General features: G+C 41.2%; 1 protein-coding gene across 7 annotated transcripts in view; it reads left to right on the top strand.

The window, feature by feature from the left end:
* SCEL (sciellin) overlaps positions 1-19,489 on the top strand; it is a 174,427-nt gene that overhangs the window by 101,577 nt on the left and 53,361 nt on the right. For all 7 annotated transcript variants that reach the window (XM_032496852.1, XM_014557589.2, XM_032496855.1 and 4 more), the window contains 2 exons: positions 987-1,067; positions 3,387-3,452. In XM_032496852.1, coding sequence (XP_032352743.1) covers positions 987-1,067; positions 3,387-3,452 — 147 coding nt within the window. The remainder of the gene's footprint in view (positions 1-986; positions 1,068-3,386; positions 3,453-19,489) is intronic.

Raw genomic sequence — 19,489 nt, 5'->3', positions numbered from 1 at the left:
AAAAATCAGGGTATATACTGCCCTCAGGCCAAAGTTTTATTGTAATACAGCCATGCCCCCATAGCTTCAGCAGCTTTGAGTAGTAGAAATACTGAAATGATCTGCAAAACTTCAAATATGTTTCTCTCTGGACTTTAATACAGAAAGTTTGATGACTTCTGCTCTAACCAAACACCAAATCTTAAGTCATTCTTTTTTTCTTTTCTTTTCAAAAAATCTAGATTTTTAACTTTTTTGCCTACAGAATTTTAAAAAATTTTCCCTACTGTAGTGGCAACTCCTCTTGTCATACATTTCACTTGCCTTCAAAAACACTCATCACATCTGCAACTCACTGAGTTATAAAATTATGACGTTGCTAATGATCTATGTAGATGAAATTTATTTTTCCCCTGGAATGTACTACTAGCAGTTATAAACAGCCAAACTAGGTAGGTTTTTAAAAACTTAGTTGGTTTTTAAATTTGTATCTACAAATAAAGTACTTTTCACACTGGACTGCACCTCTCAGTAGTTGAAACAGGTCTAGGTATACTTCCAATGTTTTGAGGGTCTGCATATATTAATAAATACTAAATAGAGATTTAAAATGGTGTGGTTTTTAAATGTTTCCTTAAATAAGTTAGTGCTTTTAATGCAAACATTGCAATATGATTCTGTTAGTCACAACATATACAGGTCAAAAAGTATATGAAAGAACCCACAGCACATTGGCATGGATCTGTCTGGGTTTCAGACACACAATTCATGTCACATAGTGAATGACTTCTTCATTCAGTTCCTTCAGTTTTAGTTATTTAGATGAGAGCCTGGCAACTTGGAAAACGGGTGAAGTCAGGAAGCACTTTTTCTGTTGTTGCTCCTTCATCCTCACGTGAAACGTTTTGTGATGGATTCAGAGCCGGTGGGAATGTGAGTGGATTATAAGACCTCTTAGAGAAAAAGTTTCAGGAATGTGATCATTTTTTGTTCTTGTGATGAAACAGGCAGCCTGGAGGTTTGTTCAGCGCAAAAGCCACCAACACCCCAGCTCCCACCGCTGCTATGACTCCTGTAAAGAAAAAGAGGTATGATGGGCTGGTTGGGACTCTCTCTTGCTGACATGATGTAAAGGATTATTTTTTATTAATTTCTAAACCAAATCATCCACCAGGGCCCCCAAGCAGCTTTCAGAAGTCGCTCTGCCCTTCTTCCAGTTCCCTTCTCTCCTTCCCAGGAATCCAGTGCCCACTGGCTTCTGCTGTCCTCAAACCTCAGACCTTTTCCCCTTTAATCTCCTTCTCAAACATGCCATCTTTTTCCCCCAATTTTATTGAGAAATAATTGACATACATCACCAAATAAATTTAAGGTGCACAGCGTAATACTTTGATTCACGTACATTATGAAGTGATCACCACAATAGGTTTAATTAACATCCATCATCTCATGTTAACATCCATCATCTCATATAACATCCCTTATCTCAATAAAAAAAGAAAAAACCTTTCCTTTTGATGAGAACTCTCAGGATCTACTCTCTGAACAGCTTTCCTACATGTCACACAGCAGTGTTAACTGTGATCATCACGTTGTACATGACATCCCTAGAACTTACTTACCTTGTAACTGGAAGTTTATACCATTTGACCACCTTCCTCCAATCACTTCCACCCCCCTACCTCTGGTAACCACAAATCCGATCTCTTTTTCAAATATGCCATCTTAGGATCTTGAATAAGTAGGTAATGTTTTGATGATAGAGCTCAGATATTAAAGGGCAAGCTACTTCAGGTGACACATTTTAACAGAGTCCTCTGACAGGAAATGCCTTACCCTGCGTAACGACGGCAGTGTGGCCAAATGTCACCAGGCTTGAAACCAGCCTGCGTGGTTGCCTCCTCCTCTGCTCTGCAGATTGGGCCATTTCCAAGCACGGAGTCAAAGGCCCTGTCTCGAGGTGTCAATCTATGTCTGTGTGTTTTTCCTTCTTCCTCCAACTCTCCCTGCATGGCCTCCCGCTTTAGCCTGTAGTAAGTTCCGTTTATCTAGTAGGCACGGAGGAGTAACTAGAACTCTGGGGACAGAATATCCTTATGTGACAAAAAATGTGATGGTGGAAGTGATTTTTGCATGTTGAACAGAGCACAGTGCCCATGGATCACGATGCAAATGGGGAGCAAGCATCCACGATCCTCAGTGCTTCTGAAATTTCCTTACTCTCCTTGCCTGCGTCTGTCTTTGCCTGGTAGAGGGTAGGAGGTGCTCAGTGACTGTTGGTGGACTGGCTGACGGTCACAGTGGTGCTGTCATCCTCCTGGAGAGCAGTGGCTGATTCTGTCTATTGTCTCCTGCAGTCAGAATTTTGGTTGTATTTACAGAGTTTCAGAACATGTGATCACCTTTCTCTTAGACCCACATTTCACAGCCCCATGGTCCTTTGTCTGTTAGGAAAGGTTGGACAGAAAATTTAAAGTCAGTCAGTTCAGTCTCCTACCCAGTGCAAGAATCTTTCCTCTGGCAGGTTAGGTGTAATTCAGAAGCCAGCAATACGACTCCTGCTTCTGTGATATGCCTCTGACTGGCTCTCGGGATTGCATCTACGACTTACATTGAACCGAGATCGGCTTTGATTTACTCCCATCGCATCTTAGTTCAGTTCTGTGATGCCTCAGAGAATAGAGCTTCAAAAATGTAAAGGACTGTCCTGTCCTTATCCCAGACTTTCCTTCTCTAGGCTGTATCACTCTCCTCGACACATCTTCATGTTTGATCCATATCTTAGTCTTTTTGACAGAGCCCTCAGCTTTCCCTACCAATTAAAATTACATCCTGGTAATGTGAAGATGTCTTTCTAATTGGATGGATATACATGTATTTGAATATATACATATGCATCTATACAAAACTGAGGTTAGCTTTGCTGTGGTATTCATTTATATTTTCAGTTTTCTTACTTGTCATAGTTTCCTATCATACAATTAAAAAAACATATTTTGAGTAGAGCATAGGATTGTTTTTACTTTTATTATGAACTGTTTCAGAAATGCAGAAAAATAGAGAGGTATGTTGATGATAAACACCCTTGAACCTACCATCTAGATTCAACAAATGTTATTATTTTCAAGATTTCCTTTAGATTTCTTTTTAAAGAAATGTCTACATTGTTTAGTTTCAAAGGAAATGGGAAGAGAGGTTTACTTGGGGAGGCAGGCAGCCTGGAATATGGGCAGTTCCTTCCCCAGGCAGGACATAAATAGTATTCATTTTATTTTCAAGACCTTGTAGGGAAGTCATCCTATTGCCTTTTTAACTACCAATTTACTTTCAGCTTCTCCTGGTAGACATGTGGGTGGGATCAAACCTTTCAAACACTGTGTTTATAACTGATGTCTTTTTCTTAACAGACAGTCCTGGTTTCCACCGCCCCCTCCAGGTTATAATGTCACTCCGAGCACAGGATCAAGCAGAAGGTAAGGGAAAGGTCTCAGATGTAATTGCAATGTAATTTCATGGAAGAATGTGCTAGATATTGACAATGTATAATTGTGGATCCTTTGGAATAAACTGGAGGCAATTTTGTAAACTCTGAGCCCTGAACAAGATAGTGCCCAGGGGGAGTGAGGTCAGGATACAAGTGTCCCTGGTAGGAAATCTGACAAGCTTTGAGAAGTGAGTAAGTACCTGTATTTTTAGTTTGCTAAGGGTTGCTGTAACAAAGTATCATGAAGTGAGTGGCTTAACAGAAATTTATTGTCTCACAGTTCGGAGGCTAGAAGTCCAAGATCAAGGTGTCGGCAGGCTCAGTTCCTCTGAGGGGTATGAGAGGGAATCTGTTGCACCCTCTCTCCGGGCTTCTGGTGTTTTCCTAGGAGTCGCTGGCTTTCCCTAGTCTGTATAAGCACCCTCCCAGTCTCTGCCTTCACCTTTGCATGGTGTCCTCCCTGTGTGCGTGTCTGTGTCCAAATTTCCCCTTCTTACCAGTCATATTGGACGCGAGGCCCATCCAACTCCAGGATGCTCTCATCCTAACTCAGCTGCTTATGTCTGCAATGACCCTGCTTCCAAATAAGGTCACATTCGGAGGCCCTGAGGGTTAGGACTCCAGCATGTGAATCTGGAGAGGACATAATTCAATCCATAAGAGTGAGAGAGGAGAGAAGAGAGACAAGCACAAGGTGGGGCTCCAACGTGGGCTCCTGATGCACAGCCATTTTTGCCTGTGACAAGCGCAGGTGTCTGGATGGGAGTATGTGTGGCAAGTTCTTTGTAAGCTCCTTAAGTGACAGATGGGTTGTCTTTTTTTTTTTTTAACTATTTTGTTGTTGAGAGCAAAAATTTTATAACTAAAATTATAGACCATGTGCAGGATATCTTGTTCTACAATTTCCATGCTTAGGAATATCAACAACTATTTAATTTAAAATATTTAATAAGTGATTATTGTGTGCCAGATATTGTTCTAGGATCTTGGAATATATCAGTGAACAAAATACAGAGCCCGCACTCAAGCCTTCAAAGAAGCAAACATGTAGAACTCCCATAATCTATGCCTTCACTAACACACAAAGAAAACTAGATCTCTGAGTTGGTTTTGCTTTAGGGTATCCAAAATTGTTTCCATGTCATCAACCCCTAGAATATCTTCACCAAATATTTCCATATTTAAATAGGATTCATTTTCCCAGTTCAACAATTGAAAACGAGAGTTATGAAACAGTGTGCTTGTTTCATATTAGATTGCTTTATTTCCAAAAAAATTTCATCTGTTGCACAGGCTTTTTAATGTCTTTTTTATTTCCAAATAATAGGGATATTTGGAACCAAATGTCTTATAATTTAGGTTGAAAGATATAAATAAACTTTAGTTGACAAATAGAAACCAAGAGCTTAAGTTGTCTTTTTCACACCTCTGGCTGCATCTGTATATGTGTGTGTGTGTGTGTGTGTGTGTGTATTATATTAAATGTGTTTAACATATATATAAAATTATTGAACATGTTGAACAATCACAACTTGGAATTACATCCACCCTCTGTTAAAACATTTTCTTTTTGAATCTGTTCATCTATCGGTGATTTCCAGTTATATGAACTGCCAAGTATGGATTATATTTCTGATTTAAAACCTTCTTTCCCCTCAGGCTGTGTTTAGATATTTCTCCATGAATGATACCCTTCATGGAGCTACCTAAGTGGGAAAATACTAACTATGGGTCTGCTAGTTACATTGTTCCCTCAGCACTGTAAGTTTCATCCAATTTTGACGTGATAGAAAGTAACATATTTAGAAATACTTATTTCCAAAATAACTTCTTATTTTTATCTTCTATTCATTATTCCATTATTAATGTAAATTGTCATTATAATAAGCAACTGGTTACATAACTGTGTGGAGATATGGAAAGATTATTCATGAGTTAACATCTCATGCATTCAGCGCCCATCAAGCTGTGGGTCTCTGTTTGCACAGAATTGATAGTGCTTGGCTGTGTGCCCTTAAAATTTATGCATAGCTGGGTTGATTTACATGGAAGATAAAATAAGTTACAATGCTCCTATTTCTGATTCCTGGATCAGATCCATAGCCCCGGAACTAAGGGAAAGAGACTGTTGGACAAAGTTGATGAATTTAGTACCCATTCCTTTTTTAGAGTCACAGATTATTAATATAATGGCTAAACTAAAAGACTTCTTTTTGGGGATCAGAGCTACTGTCATGCCAAGCTTTCAGGGGAAGGAGAGAATAGTAACAATATAGCAGTGCCTTTGATTTCTAATGTGCTTTTCTTTGGAAAGGCTCAAAGTACAGCTCTGTTTCTCACCTTGAATGCCAGTGCATTCTCAGGATGGAGAAATAGCCTTTTGAGTAAAAGCTGAAAAACAGAAGCAATTATTAAATGATGAAAGGAAACAAAGGCTTCAAAAAGAGATCTTTGTCCCCAGAAGAACACAAAGAATGTGAAAATAGGTCAAAACCAGATAAAAATGGAGGACTGCAATTGTTTAATACTAGCTATTAGCTCAATGCTAACCTTATGGTCCTTCATCCTTAACTTATTCACTGGTCTTCTCCCTTTCTCTCCCCTCCTGTCTTCTGCAAAAGAATTTCCCCTTAATACTAACACTCGCTCTCATTTCTGTTCTTCATTTTGTGAACCTTCATTTTTCCATCACCTTCCCTTTCCCAGGGATTTCATTTTCTCCCCCACACCCTTGTTGGTGGAGCACATTTGGAAAGACCACCAGACTTCCCAGCCATTACAGGAATGGGTCGTTTTCCTAAATATTTTTTTCCCCTTGACCTCTCCATGGTCTTTTACACCATTGTCCACCCCATCCCTCAGTTTTTCATTTTTTGACTTCCATAGTGTGGAAGAACCAAACTTAGTTGTGTTTGGGTTGATAACTTGTGTTGGTGTGGTGTTTGGATTAAAATATATTACAGGCACCAGATAAGCTGCACCCAAAGGGTCTCAAGCTTTTTTATCAACAGAAGAACCCATGGTATCACATTTTTGTCAGTATTTACATGTATATCTATTCCTATGACTCTAAAAGTCTCAGTTTAATCTATTTCAATGTATCTATCTATCTATCTATCTATCTATCTAATGGATGTACTGGGGATTGAAACCAGGACCTCATGCATGCTAAGCATGTGATCTACCACTGAGCTATACCCTCCCCCTCTATATCTATTTCTATATCTATGTCTAGAACTATGTCTACATATAATTCTCTCTGTATAATTAACATAAGAGTGGGGAGTTCAGCTAGAGCTTAAATGAGCAAATTAAATTTTCTAAAATAACTATATTTTATAGCTAAAGAAGAAAAAAGCAATTTCTTAAAACAAGTATCATTTTATGTATAATATACATAAGGGTTAAGACCTAAATGAGCGAACACAATTTTGGAGTTGAGTTGAGGATCGTTGAAAGCCTCTTGCCCCCTTGTTGATAAAACAAGATTAAAGAGAGAAGCTGTAATTCATGATGGTAAGACATAGCAGATAAATTTCTGAACTTAAATGAAGCTTTTTCTAGTTGATTTCTAAGATAGCTCCTTGGTCATCGGATGTAAATGTTCTCTGATCTCTTCCTTCTCCTGCTGAGAAGGCAAACCAGGAGCATAGTGTTTTGAATGACCAACCTATGTCAACAAGATTGTTTCCTCTGAAATCTCTTCAGGTGCCATGAGAACCTGCGATTTCTTTTCGCTTTAGTCAGGACCATGTCAAGTTTTAGCTTTATAATCACTGTTCCTCATTATACTGATCTGTCTCTCCTCCTAGCTCTATAATCAAATGCCTGCTTCATTGATTTCCCCTCCTTTCCATGTTCAAATTCCTTGTATCTTAAAAAATTAGGCTCCTAAAAGTTGATAGCCTAACCACCCAAGTCCATTTAACTGGCACCCTATCTTGCCGTCATGGCCAAAGTTCTTCGAAGAACTGATGACACTTGCCATCTTCATATCCTTGTTCCTGCCATTAGTTCGTGGAAACAGCTCTCCTCAAGGTCACTAATGACCTTGTTGATAAATTCTTGTTGACATATCAGTCCCTATGAATAATTGACCTTTCATGTGGTGCCACTGGCTATTCATGCCTTTAAAAATCTTCTCTCTCATTGTCTTTTGAACCACTCCCCACCCCACCCCAACACACTCCTGAATTTTCTTTTACAGGCACACCTTGTTTAATTGTTCTTTGCTTCACTGTGCTCTGCAGATATTGTGGGGTTTTTTTTTCACAAATCGAGGTTTTTGTGGTAGCCCTGTATATCAATGCCATTTTTTCCAACAGCATTTGCTCACTTCATGTCCTCTGTGTCACATTTTTATAATTCGCACAATATTTCAAACTTTTTTCATCATTATTATATTTGTTATGGTGATCTGTGATCAGTGATCTTTGATGTAACTATTGCAAAAAGATTACAACTTGCTAAAGGCTTAGATGATAGCATTTTTTAGCAATAAGGTATTTTTAAATTAAGTTATGTACATTTTTTAGACATAATGCTATTGCACACTTAATAGACTATAGTATAGTGTAAACATAACTTTGATATGCACAGAGAAACCAAAAAATTAGTGTGACTTACTTTATTGTGATATTTACTTTATTGAGATAGTTTGGAATCAAACTTACAATATCTATGAGGTATTCCTGTATTTCTCTAAACATTTTATCTCAACCTCTTTTACTACCTCGCCATGCTCTACCAAGCAATTAACAAATGTTAATGCTTCTAAAAGCTCAGTGTCCCTCTTCTCTTCTTGTTCTGTGCTCTGCCTTTCGACAAGTCATCCATGCCCACGGCTTCAAGGGCCATTTGTATGCTCCTGACTCCTTCACTTAGATCCATGCCACATGTCTTCTCTGAGTTACCTTTGGGTAGCCAGCTGCCTGCTTGACACCTTCACTTAAATATCTCAGAAGCATTGCAGACCCAACATGTTTAAGATGCCATTCATATTTCTCTACACTAACCTTGTCCTGTATCTCAATTAATAATACTATCCTCCAGCCAATTGACGCCTTGAAATCTTGAAGTTATTTTTCACACCTTTCTCTCATTAACCACTGATACCCAATCCATCAGTAAATCTTGCCAATCTACCTCCCAAATGCCTCTTCGTCTCCTTTCATTCACCCTGATACCCACTTTCCTAATCTTTTCCCTCCACAGTTGCCAGGCTGATGTTTTTATAAGGATAATTGGAACATTTCACCCTCTTAAATAAAAACACGACTTTTCGTTGTTCTTAGAATAAAGACCCAAATCCTTTACATTGACTGCCTGCCCTTACTTCCTTTCCATCCCTCGTATCTCCCCTTTGCCCTCTGTTCCTCTCACTTTGTCTGTTTTAAATGTGCTCTACTCCCACCGTCTACAGACCCTTAGCATATAAGGCCCTCTCTGCCTGGAACACCGTCCTCTCCCCCATCCAGTGCACCCATGTCCTTGTGGCCATTGTTTCAATCAATTTCTCTTCAGATTGCCCCTGCTCACTGATCTCTGTTCTATTCTGTTCTTTCTGCTCCACACTAACTCAGACATCGAAGGTGGCAACTTATTTTCCTTGATTTGAACAAATACCACTTATATGAGGTTTTCATAAAGATTTGGGATGATGGGAGTGGCAGCAATGCATTGTAGAAGCCCAGCCCAAAAGACGTAAAACGTAATGTTAGAAATTCCTGTTTGTACATCCTTTGGTGACTCCTGTTATTGGCCATTTCTCATTGGCTGACGATTCTCTGCAGGCCTGACTCTGTGGCTGTTTTGCTCAGCAGTATCTCCCACCCCCAACCCCCGCCACGCCTGCTTTCTTCCATGTCTCTTTTTCTCTTTTCCTGCTCCTTTCTTCTTCTTTCCCCTCTAGCCTCCATCCCCTAAATTCATATTAATTACTAATGCTGGGTAGTTTAGTTTTCTCTTTGCTGTCCCAGGCTCTCTGCAGAGAATCTCATTCTCACAACCAAACGTGATGATTTATTCACTCTTTGGGAGGTACTCTGTGCCACCTTTCAAAATAACCTTATTTTCTTGTGTCACGATAATATAAAGATTCAGTCATCCCCACTCAAAATATCAAAACTATCTTCGACCTTTCTGTCTCCCTTACCCTCTTATACAGTAATCATTGTAATGAATTCAAGGGACTTGGGTACTGATCAAGGAAAAAGATATGACCGCTGGGGGATAGTACAAACTAAAAGCTTTATTTTGATAGTGCTTTGCGGGGTTTGCATGGGGAGGGAGTCACTCCCAGCAAAAAACCTTCCGAAGACGACAGCACAGGGGTCATGATCCAAAAGGAAGGAGGGCGAGGGAACTCCTGAGGGAGAGGGGGTCGGAGAGGGGGTCAGAGAGGGAGCTGACGTGTCCAGATGAGGACGCTCAGAGCCTGGTAGGCAGTTCCTGGGTCAGAGAACTCTGCGGGTCAGCAGCAGCTGGGGCCTTTTATAGCTCCAGAAGTTGTACCATATGGATGGACAAGTAACTATCACACAAGATCAGAGACAAGACCAACAATCTCTGGGAGCTCTGAAGTGGTAGGTAGAGCATTGAATAGGCAATTCAGGGGAGAGATCCTGAAAGAGGGGATTTGGGGGAAGGAGAGGAATTTCACAATGCTAGGTTTTCAAGCCCAGGGTGACTTTAAGCACAGAGATGCCACCAATCATTGTAGGAAGAAATAGAAGTAGAATGGGGAGTACATAGTTGATCTTAAGCTGAATGTGCATTGATTTGAGCAGGTAGCCTAGGATACTGAAAGCATCTTTGTGGAGGTTAATTTACAAGCAGTAAAAAATAGGGGAAGTGCTTAAGGTAAGAAGTTTGTGCCTGAGATCCAGATTTGGGACTGATCCCAAAGATTTTAATTTTGTGTCTTCAGAGGGAAGTTACCTATAGAGAAAATATTAAATGAGAAGAAAATGAAACTGGAAGCTTGATATGTCTACACATCAGGTGGCTAAGGAGGAACCAGAAAATAACTAGGGCAATTACATGGTAAGGTGAGGTGCAGTGAGTGGTAGGCGGGGCAGAAGCAGAGCAGGTGAGTGTGTTCCACCAACCCAAACAGCCCGTCCTTCAAAGTCTGGTATAAATCTTACTCCCTCCACACAGCTTTCTCAGCTCAAAAGCTTATTTTTGTCAACAGAACTCAGAAAGTTTATTGTCTGCAATCCTCACTTGGCAATTAACTGAGCATTACCTTGAAACATTTCTTTTTTGGGGTATACTCAGCAGTTAGATGGCACATCTTATAACCTTTTGAATCATCCATAAATTTACCCATAGTAATTTATCAATAAGTACATATCGACTGATTAATTTTAGTATTTCTTAGTATTTACAAGATAAGGAATTTCCCTCAACCTATCATTGTATTTGTCTCTTTGTAATTAGGCTTCATTCTGTGCTTAAGTTATAATGACTGTTTAAACATCTCTCTCTCTTTCTCTTTCCAAAACATTTGTTGAAATCTGACTACGTGCTAGGAATGCACTTTGCTAGAGGACAGGAATACAGAGATGTAAGATCCAGTCCCTATTTCAAGATACCCGGAGTCTATGAGGGAGTCATTTTGAGCCAATTGCGCTAAACATGAAGGCTGGCCCTGACCGAGATCGGGTCCCTGGGCATATGATAAAGACCAAGTTTGGGATAGTCACAAAATATGGAGAGTAGAGAGGGAGGCAACAGAGGCTGCGTTTGGGGAACACTGGGGCCAAAAGAGGAGACACCTGAGGTGAACCTTAAAGAATGAAATGAGAGTCAGCCAGGTGCAGACATGAGTGGGGATGGAGCCATTCCAAGCAGAAAGGCTAAGAAGAACAGAGGATCTAATACAGAGACCATGGGCTGTGTGCGTGTGGTGTCTGTTTGTATGTGTGGAACCATGGGATTTCTATCTAAGGCACATTCTCTGCATTCATCTTTTATCTGGTATGCATAGTGGTAGCAAAAAGTCCAGTAATTCCAAATGCAATGTCATGTAGAAAAATGCCTTTTAAGAAGGACATTATGTGTAGGTATCTGTTATTTGTGACAAGCTTATGTACCTTTTTAGAATATCGTTTCTATTTTAAGAGTTAATGCTTTGCTGTTATGTAATTTGAGCTCTACATACTAAAGGTTCTGAAATATATATAAGAAAATATACATGTCATCAATATGGAAGATTATTAGGCCAGTGAAAGTTTTTCCTTTCCCACTGGTTTCATTTTAAGATTTATCAGAAAGCCTGATGCAAAGCAGTTTGTCAGCAATCACTGGTATATGTCAATTGTTCAAGTTCTTAAAGCTTTTTCTCATCTTTGAATCTTTCAAAAAAAAAAAAAAAAAGAATAGTAACATTCTCCAGGGCTTTAGCCAATGGTGTGGCTAATAAGTGTCATTCATGAGAAATATTCAGTCAAATCACATTAAAATACGGCCCCGTCATTTCTGGGAAGTTGATATTAAAGTTTTTTCTGATTTCAGAACCCACCTTTAAATCTTGATATTCTGTTTATGGCAAATTCAAGTGCTTCTGACTGTGTATTTAGGTGACTTAGAGATTCAGTGCTTAAATGGTGTGTGAAGCTCATTTAAGAAACTCACTGAAGCCCAATTTAGGCAGTTGTTTAACAGACAATATAACTGTTTATGACGTTACCTGTTAAAGTGATTTAAGAGCAACAGTGAAGCCATCACCACCACCACCCGCTCCTCCAACAAAAAACCAATGTGTGTTTTTCTGGAATCATTTCCAAAGACAGAAAAGAAACTATATAACATCCGATAAAATTAAAAGAGTGGAAACACACCTAGGAAATTATCATGTTAAGTGCTTGCTACATACTTTCAGAATCCCTCAGCCATATTTGTTTCAACCTCTTCTCTTTCAGTGATTTTCATTTCCAGTTAGCTGATTGGTAGTTTTGAAGGAAAAAAAAATCCTGATTAAGAAGTGAGTTGCCACGGCAACCTTGCACTACAGTTACATTTTTCTGTCTGTAACTATAAATGGTAAAATGTAGCCTTTCTAATTATGTTGCCACATTTTTAACTCTATTGATACCAAACCCTCTACAAAGTTTGCTGTCACCCTGAATTAAATCAATGCATTTAATTTTTATCTCAACAAAAATCTTTTATTAATTAGGATCTATTTTTGTAAAAATTAAGAATCTAAGACTGTCAGTAAAATGTCAAAGTAAAGTGATTTTAAAATCTTATCTGAATGCCTAGAATACCCGTTCTGGACATTGAAAATAATTAGAACATTAATAAGTCAAGGTTTATTATTTTTGAAAAGTGTTGTGTGAGTGGAATGAGGAGAAAGCTTATTCAGAATGTGGAAATGAAGGTCTTAACTTTCAGCAGTGAGTTGCTGTTTCCTCAGTCCTGTGAGGTCAGTCAGCATAGTCTCTGATCTTTTAACACTAGTTTTAAGAAATTCATTCATTCATTCATTCATGCATTAAATTCATACATTCAAGCAACAACCAACAGAAAACATTCCTGCCCTACCCCCTATCCAGATTTCCCTGCCCGTCCCCCTGGGAACCCCAGTTGCCTCTGTTGCTGCCAAGGGGCCCCCCAAAGTGTGATGAAGGAGAGGATCTTCAAGTTGAGAAGCAGGGGAGCAGACGAAGCTGTGAGAACCAGGATACCTGGGGCAAGTGCTCTGCCCAACACACCACCCTCCAAGCCGCCCGCTGCCCCAACCATGAAAAGCAGTTTGATTTTTAAAACGTTTATTTCACCGTTTAGTAGTAGTGCCTGAAGGTCTATCAGCTAGAGATGGCAAGTTTCACCTCAGTTAAAAGCATGAAAACTGTGACAGGTTAAAGGGATTGTCTCTGGTCATTCAAGTCTTGGCATCAGTCACATAACTCAGGTTTCTTTCCTGCTAGAAGTGGGCAGAATGGGAGCACAAGGAGAGAATATTGGTTTGGATTCTGTGGAGAGGAGATGGCTCTGGAGCAAGAAGACTCTACGAGGCACAGAGGTCCCACCCTGTGTGGTGTAGGGTGGGTGACAGGAGCATATTGTGACATAGGGACTGGGCTTCCAAGAGCTGGGGCGGGGGGAGGGCAGTGAGAGTAGCAGGTGGGGGTGTGCAGGGACCAACGTGTTACTTAGGACGGTCCGCGTACTCTGGGGCGCTTCTTTGTCCTCTGGTCTTCATCTCTCAGATACACACAGAACGTTACATAAGTGGAATCACACAGTCTATGCAGGCAGACCTCCTTTTATTGCACTTTGCTTAGTCGCACTTGGCAGACACTGAGTGTTTTGCAAATTGAAGGTTTGTGGCAACCCTGCGTCAGGCAAGTCTATTGGTAGCATTTTTGCCAAAAACATTTGCTCATTTCTTGTCTCTGTGTCACATTTTGATAACTCTTGCAATATTTCAAACCCTCTACCAGCCAAAAGAGCACATCTCACCGAAGGCTCAGGTGATGGTTAGCATGTTCTTACTATGTCTTTGAGAAAACATCTCAGGACCAGAGCTGCTATGAATTCTGCAGTGCTTGAAAATTTCTGTCCCTTTGTGTCTTTTGTCAGCTAAAGTGTATTTATGCTCTTGTAGATCCATCCTAAATTACACTAACTTAAATTGTATTAACCACAACTGCATCTACATACATTTGGAAAGTGCAGTATATGCACATGCATGGTACTTAGTTGACAGCAGGTGCTCGGGGCTCTGTGCCGTGGAGGGTTCCTTGCGATCACTCTTCCCTCTCATGGTCACGTAGTGGTTTGCCAGCCACAGATCTGGACCGGTCTCACCCTTTTGTAAATAAAGAAGCAGATTCTTCAGAGAGGATCAGTGCTCTTTCCAGGATCAAACTGAAAGTTAGTGGCAAAACTAGTCTAAAAGCTAGGTCTCGAATTTCAGTCCAGAGCCGGCACCACTGCTGTGGTGTGGTTCTTTGAAATGGTCCCCGGCCACTGCAAGTAAGACTCCGTTACAGCGATCGTTCTTTTGAATGAAGAATCTAAAGATTCTTTTGATTCTTTAGAATGCCTCACATGGACAAGCTCTTTGAGACCATGGACCACCCCACATCTCTTCTAGTCTTCGAATGCCCGATTTTACCTCATACGTTGTTATGTATCCAAATATTTTAACTAGGGCAATTGTGGCATACATGCTTATGGAGCTAATGATGCCTTCCTTGGGCAAGGAAGTAATGCAGGACCACCTGTAGTTATTAGATTTTCATTGGAAATACCTGGAAGAGTATTGGTTTGATACAGGATGACATTTCTCTATATCATAACATATCAAAGCATGGGATTTGACATCAGAAAGACTAGGTTAAAAACTTGGCCGGGTCACTTACTAGCAGTGTGACCCAGGACAAATTGCTCACCTTTTTTGAAACTCAGTAAAAAAACAAAAACAAACAAAAAAAAACCAGTCCACAGGATAGATATACAGATTTAATAAAATAAAGTTATGAGAACTTGGCCAAGTTGGCATGTTACTGAAACTCAAAAAATATAAGTTCCATCTCCTTTGCCAGTTTTGAAATAAAAATTCTGCTTATGAGGTACAAAAGCAAAGCACAATGGAAAGTGAAAACAAAGCTCACAGTCCACTCGTAGGGTCAGTTATTCTTTCAGCCTTGACCTGTGCTGAGTAACAGGAATGTCACAAATGTCACAAAGTCAGTGTTGAAGAGAAGTCACAGAGTCAAGTATGTTTTCCCAAAAAGGTATAATGCAAAGCAGTGATCTTTGCTGCAGCATGAAAATGAAGTAGTATAAACAGCTTGGCAACGTTATTTCTATTAGCCCTGGCCCTTGGGCTACAATCTGCAAGTATTCACGTGTTGCTTGTGAAAGCTGCCTTTTGATTCCTGAAAGTTATTCTTTACAATTATAGTCACTAATGTGGTATCATGGACCCTGCAAAGGTCTTATGAAGTTGAGGGAAAGGCAGAGAGGAGAACCAGGGTCAGCATATCCAAGCTTAAACAGTGCATCTCAAAGTGGCATTCAAACAGGATTATTCCACATGAATATCTCATGTTTTTATCTCTTCAAAACATCCCAGGCCACAGCTTCCTGCCTCACTCTTACATTTTAATCCCCCTGCTTGGCATGGCCTCAAGCTCCTGGCAAAGCATGAATGACTTCTCTCATTGCCCCTGAGAGTTGGGGTTCTGTCATCTGTGGCTGTCACTGCAGATCTGCAAATAAAAGCTCCTTTGAGGTGGATTGTAGTCAGTGTGGCTGAGCGGGCCCCAGCCCACAGGACTATACATGCAACACCCTCGGGGATAAGTATGCTCCTCTGCTTTTCTTGGCCTTCACAGCAGCACGCCTACCTTTTCTTTCCCCAAACTGTCTCCTCACTGTACCCAGATCTCCTTCTCTCCTCTTCTCTGCCTCTCAGACACACCCAGTCAATATTTACCCGCCTGTCGGAGGACTTAGTCATTCTACATAGAAGAAATTAAGCTTTTCATCAATGTGTTCTGGTATAAGCAAAGCTGGACACCATCCCAGGTCTCCTTTTTTGTAATCCTCCTTTCCATCTTGTTACCTCCCTTCTGCCTATTTTCAGATATCCAGTGCCTTGTGCAGACCTGTTGTTACCTGGGACTGACTACCTTCTTACCCTTCTATCACTGGAAGGAAAGCATATAATCAGCTAATCAACACAAATACATGAAAGACACATTATCATTTGAATGATATCATATTATCCCCAACTCAGGGATATGTTTTGAAATGAGAAGATGATGGCAATACAAATAAAATAATATCTAATAGTAAAATCTAACCTTAGGTGAGAAAGGGGAGACTATCTTCATGTAAATTGTTTTTCCAGGCATATCACATAACATAATGACTCATCTGAGCACCGAGCACCTACTGGGTATTCAGTAGTGGAATCAACAATGGACTTCTATAGGTCAGCTAACCTTGAACAAATTTTTAAAATTTTAGGCCTCTCTTCGGTACCCATTTGCCTCCTCACCAAACAGAAATTCAGCCAATCACTCCTTTTTTTCAACACGTCTTTATTGGGCACCAACTTCATCTATAATACAATTATTCTTTTAGGGGCTTTCAGTCCAAAGTGGAGACAAAAAAATATGTGTAATTCAGAGGAGCATGATATGAGCTGTGAAGGAGCTGTGCTTTGGGGAGACCTAGGATGTATTCAGCACAGCTTTGGGAACCACTACAGGCAGTGGCACCCAAGCCAAAGTCTGAAGGGCAAGGAGGGGTGTCCAGGAGAAAGGGGGAAGGAGGCACCCCAGAGGGGCAGGAGACTGTGGTGTGGGGGTTGGGATGAGTGTAGGAAGCACAGGTGGTTTGGCCCAGATGCAGCACTGGGTTCACGTGGGCTGGAAACAACCACCACAGCACTTACACAGAGCGAGGCAGTGCTCTGAAGCTTTGCACGCCCTTCTGTTGGCTTCAGTGCCACTATCAGCACAAGAACCAGGAGACCCGCCATACTGCGTGTCCACTGCTCCACTTGCCATCACCCAGGGACTCGCTACCACACTTTGCCAAAAAGGCTTCAGGACTCTCCATCATGCTCTCCATCCCTGTGGCCAAGGACTCCTGTGGGAACCCCAGTCAGATCATTTCTTATACTTGGACCGTCCCCACAGGGCTCTGTGCTGTGCTGAACCTGACCCAACATACAGCATCCTAGCCCCTCAAATCCTTCCCCTAAACAACCCTAGATGTGTCACTCATTATCGTCAAAACTCACTCCTCTTTGGTCTGTCTCTGACTGAGTGATCTCTCACCTCTTTGTTGGGTTCTCCCGGAGGACCCTTCTCCCACAGCCTCCTCAATGAAGGCTGCTCTTCTAATCTCATGGATCACAGGATTTGAAGGAAGAGGAGGGTCCTGTTTGCTCCTGCTTGCTAATTCCTATCAATTTTAACTCCCTCCTCCCTATAACTCCCCATCTTCCTTGAAGCCATGACATCTTGAGCTTCTTTTGCACACTGGAGTCATCTGAAGGTCTCTGAGTCACTCACCCTCACTCCGTGGACACTATGGCACTGGGGTCATTGTCTCTCACAGACACCCGCCCCCCCCCCCCCCCCCCCCCCCCCCGTCGTAATGCTTGGTGATTTCCAAATCCATGTAGCGGTCCTTCCGCATCCTGGCCTTTCACTTTCGTGATCTCCCCTCCAGTGACCTTGTCCATTGCCTTACCTCAGCCACCCGTGAATCTAGCTTTTATAAGTAACTACACACACTACAAAACTTTCATTTCAAAGCTTTCTCTCTCTGGCTTCCATTTTCTATCTACCCCCTTTCTATCTACTCTATCCAGCTCATTCCCTCTAGTCCTCTGATTCCAGAAATTCCCTAGCCCCACCACAACCACCAATCCATTGATTCCATCATCTTTTCACAGCCCCTCTCCCCTCATATCCTTGTTTCCCTCCATGTCCATCTCAGATCCCACGGTCCCTCACTGTAATCCCTTCCTTGCACACCCCTCCCCATCCCATGTCATCATTCTCTCTGTTGCACTCACATGGATAAACTTAGTTAAATTCAACTCTCTGTGTGGTCTGTTCCTGCCCCTGAAGCAGCTGAACGTGGCGAGAGAAAACAATGGCAACTAGCCTTATGTCAATTCCACGAGTACTAACCTCACCTGAGCCAGTGGTGTTGAATAAGGATCCCTTGAGAGACAGCATAGCTTGGGGAGGGCTTACAAAGCCAGACTTCCTGGTTTGGATTTTTCACTCTGCTTCTTACCAGCTATAGATCATCATGGGACATTTATTTTCACTTTCTGGGCCTCAGTATTTTCATCTGTAAAACAGGAAGAAGAACATGTACCTCTGGGATTGAAGTAAAGATTAAATGCATGAGCTCTCTGTTCTTCCATCCAAGACCAACCATCTCACCTGTGCCCTAGGTCCCCTTGCTTCTCTAGTCTAGCAATTTTCTGCTCACTTCTCTGCACCATCGAATTTACTCTCTTCACTGGAGCATTCCTAGAATCATATCTACATACTCTAGTAACCTTCCTTGACCGATCAACCTTCAGGTAGTATCCCTTTTTCTCTTCTGTCTTCACTGCAAGAGAAGTATCTACGTCAATGCCTCTGCTTCCCATTTTGCCTTAAATCTACTCCGATAAGTTTTTTTCACCACTGCCCCATCAAAGCTGCTCTTATCAGTGTTATTGATGACCACTTTATTTGCGAAACCATGGTAACTCCCCATCCTTGTATTATTTGATATATCAGTAGCAGTTGACACGGTCAGTTACTCTTTCCTCGGAACAGTTTCCTCACTTGCCTTCCAGGAAACCACACCCTCACGTTTCTTTTCTCTTCTCCTTGGCCACGTGTCTTCAGACTTTTTGCTGTTTCTTCTCATATTCTTGACATCTAAATATTGCAAGTTTCAGGGGTCAGCTATTGGCTCTCTTTTCGTCTCTACTGACACTGACTTCCTAGGTGATCCCATCCAGTTTCACATGTTAGATGCCATCTCCAAGCTGATGATGCCCAGATTTCTGTGCTCGTCCTCTGAGGTCCTCGTGCCTCATTTTATCACTTCCTTCATGTCTTGGCTCAAGTTGCACCTCACAGACAGGTGTTCCCTCACCATTGCTCTATAATCGCTTATTCTGTTTTATTTTCTTCATAGTACTTTCCTTCGTCTGTCATGTATTTGTATATTGAAAGCCTTTTGAGAACCGGGGAACTATCCCCTCTGTAGAGTGCTTTGTGCATAGAAAGCTACTAATAAATGTTTGTTAAATAAAAGCATGACTTCATTCAGTCCTGACAACACCCCAACAATCCTATTGGAAGAGTTATTTATGGATGGAGAAATGGAATCATTTTAGTTCATTGTCACACAGCTGGCAATTCAGGCAGCCTGACTCCAGAGCCCACATGCTTGCTAGCATGCTGCGGAAGCCAGAGGGGTACAGAGAGTCTAGATCACAAGGATAACAGGGAACCACTGGGGTGGTAGTGTTGG

Source organism: Camelus ferus, chromosome 14 (genome assembly GCF_009834535.1).
Source record: "Camelus ferus isolate YT-003-E chromosome 14, BCGSAC_Cfer_1.0, whole genome shotgun sequence".
In the NCBI taxonomy this organism is placed as follows: Eukaryota; Metazoa; Chordata; class Mammalia; order Artiodactyla; family Camelidae; genus Camelus; species Camelus ferus.
This window is presented reverse-complemented; position numbering and strand designations above follow the sequence as displayed.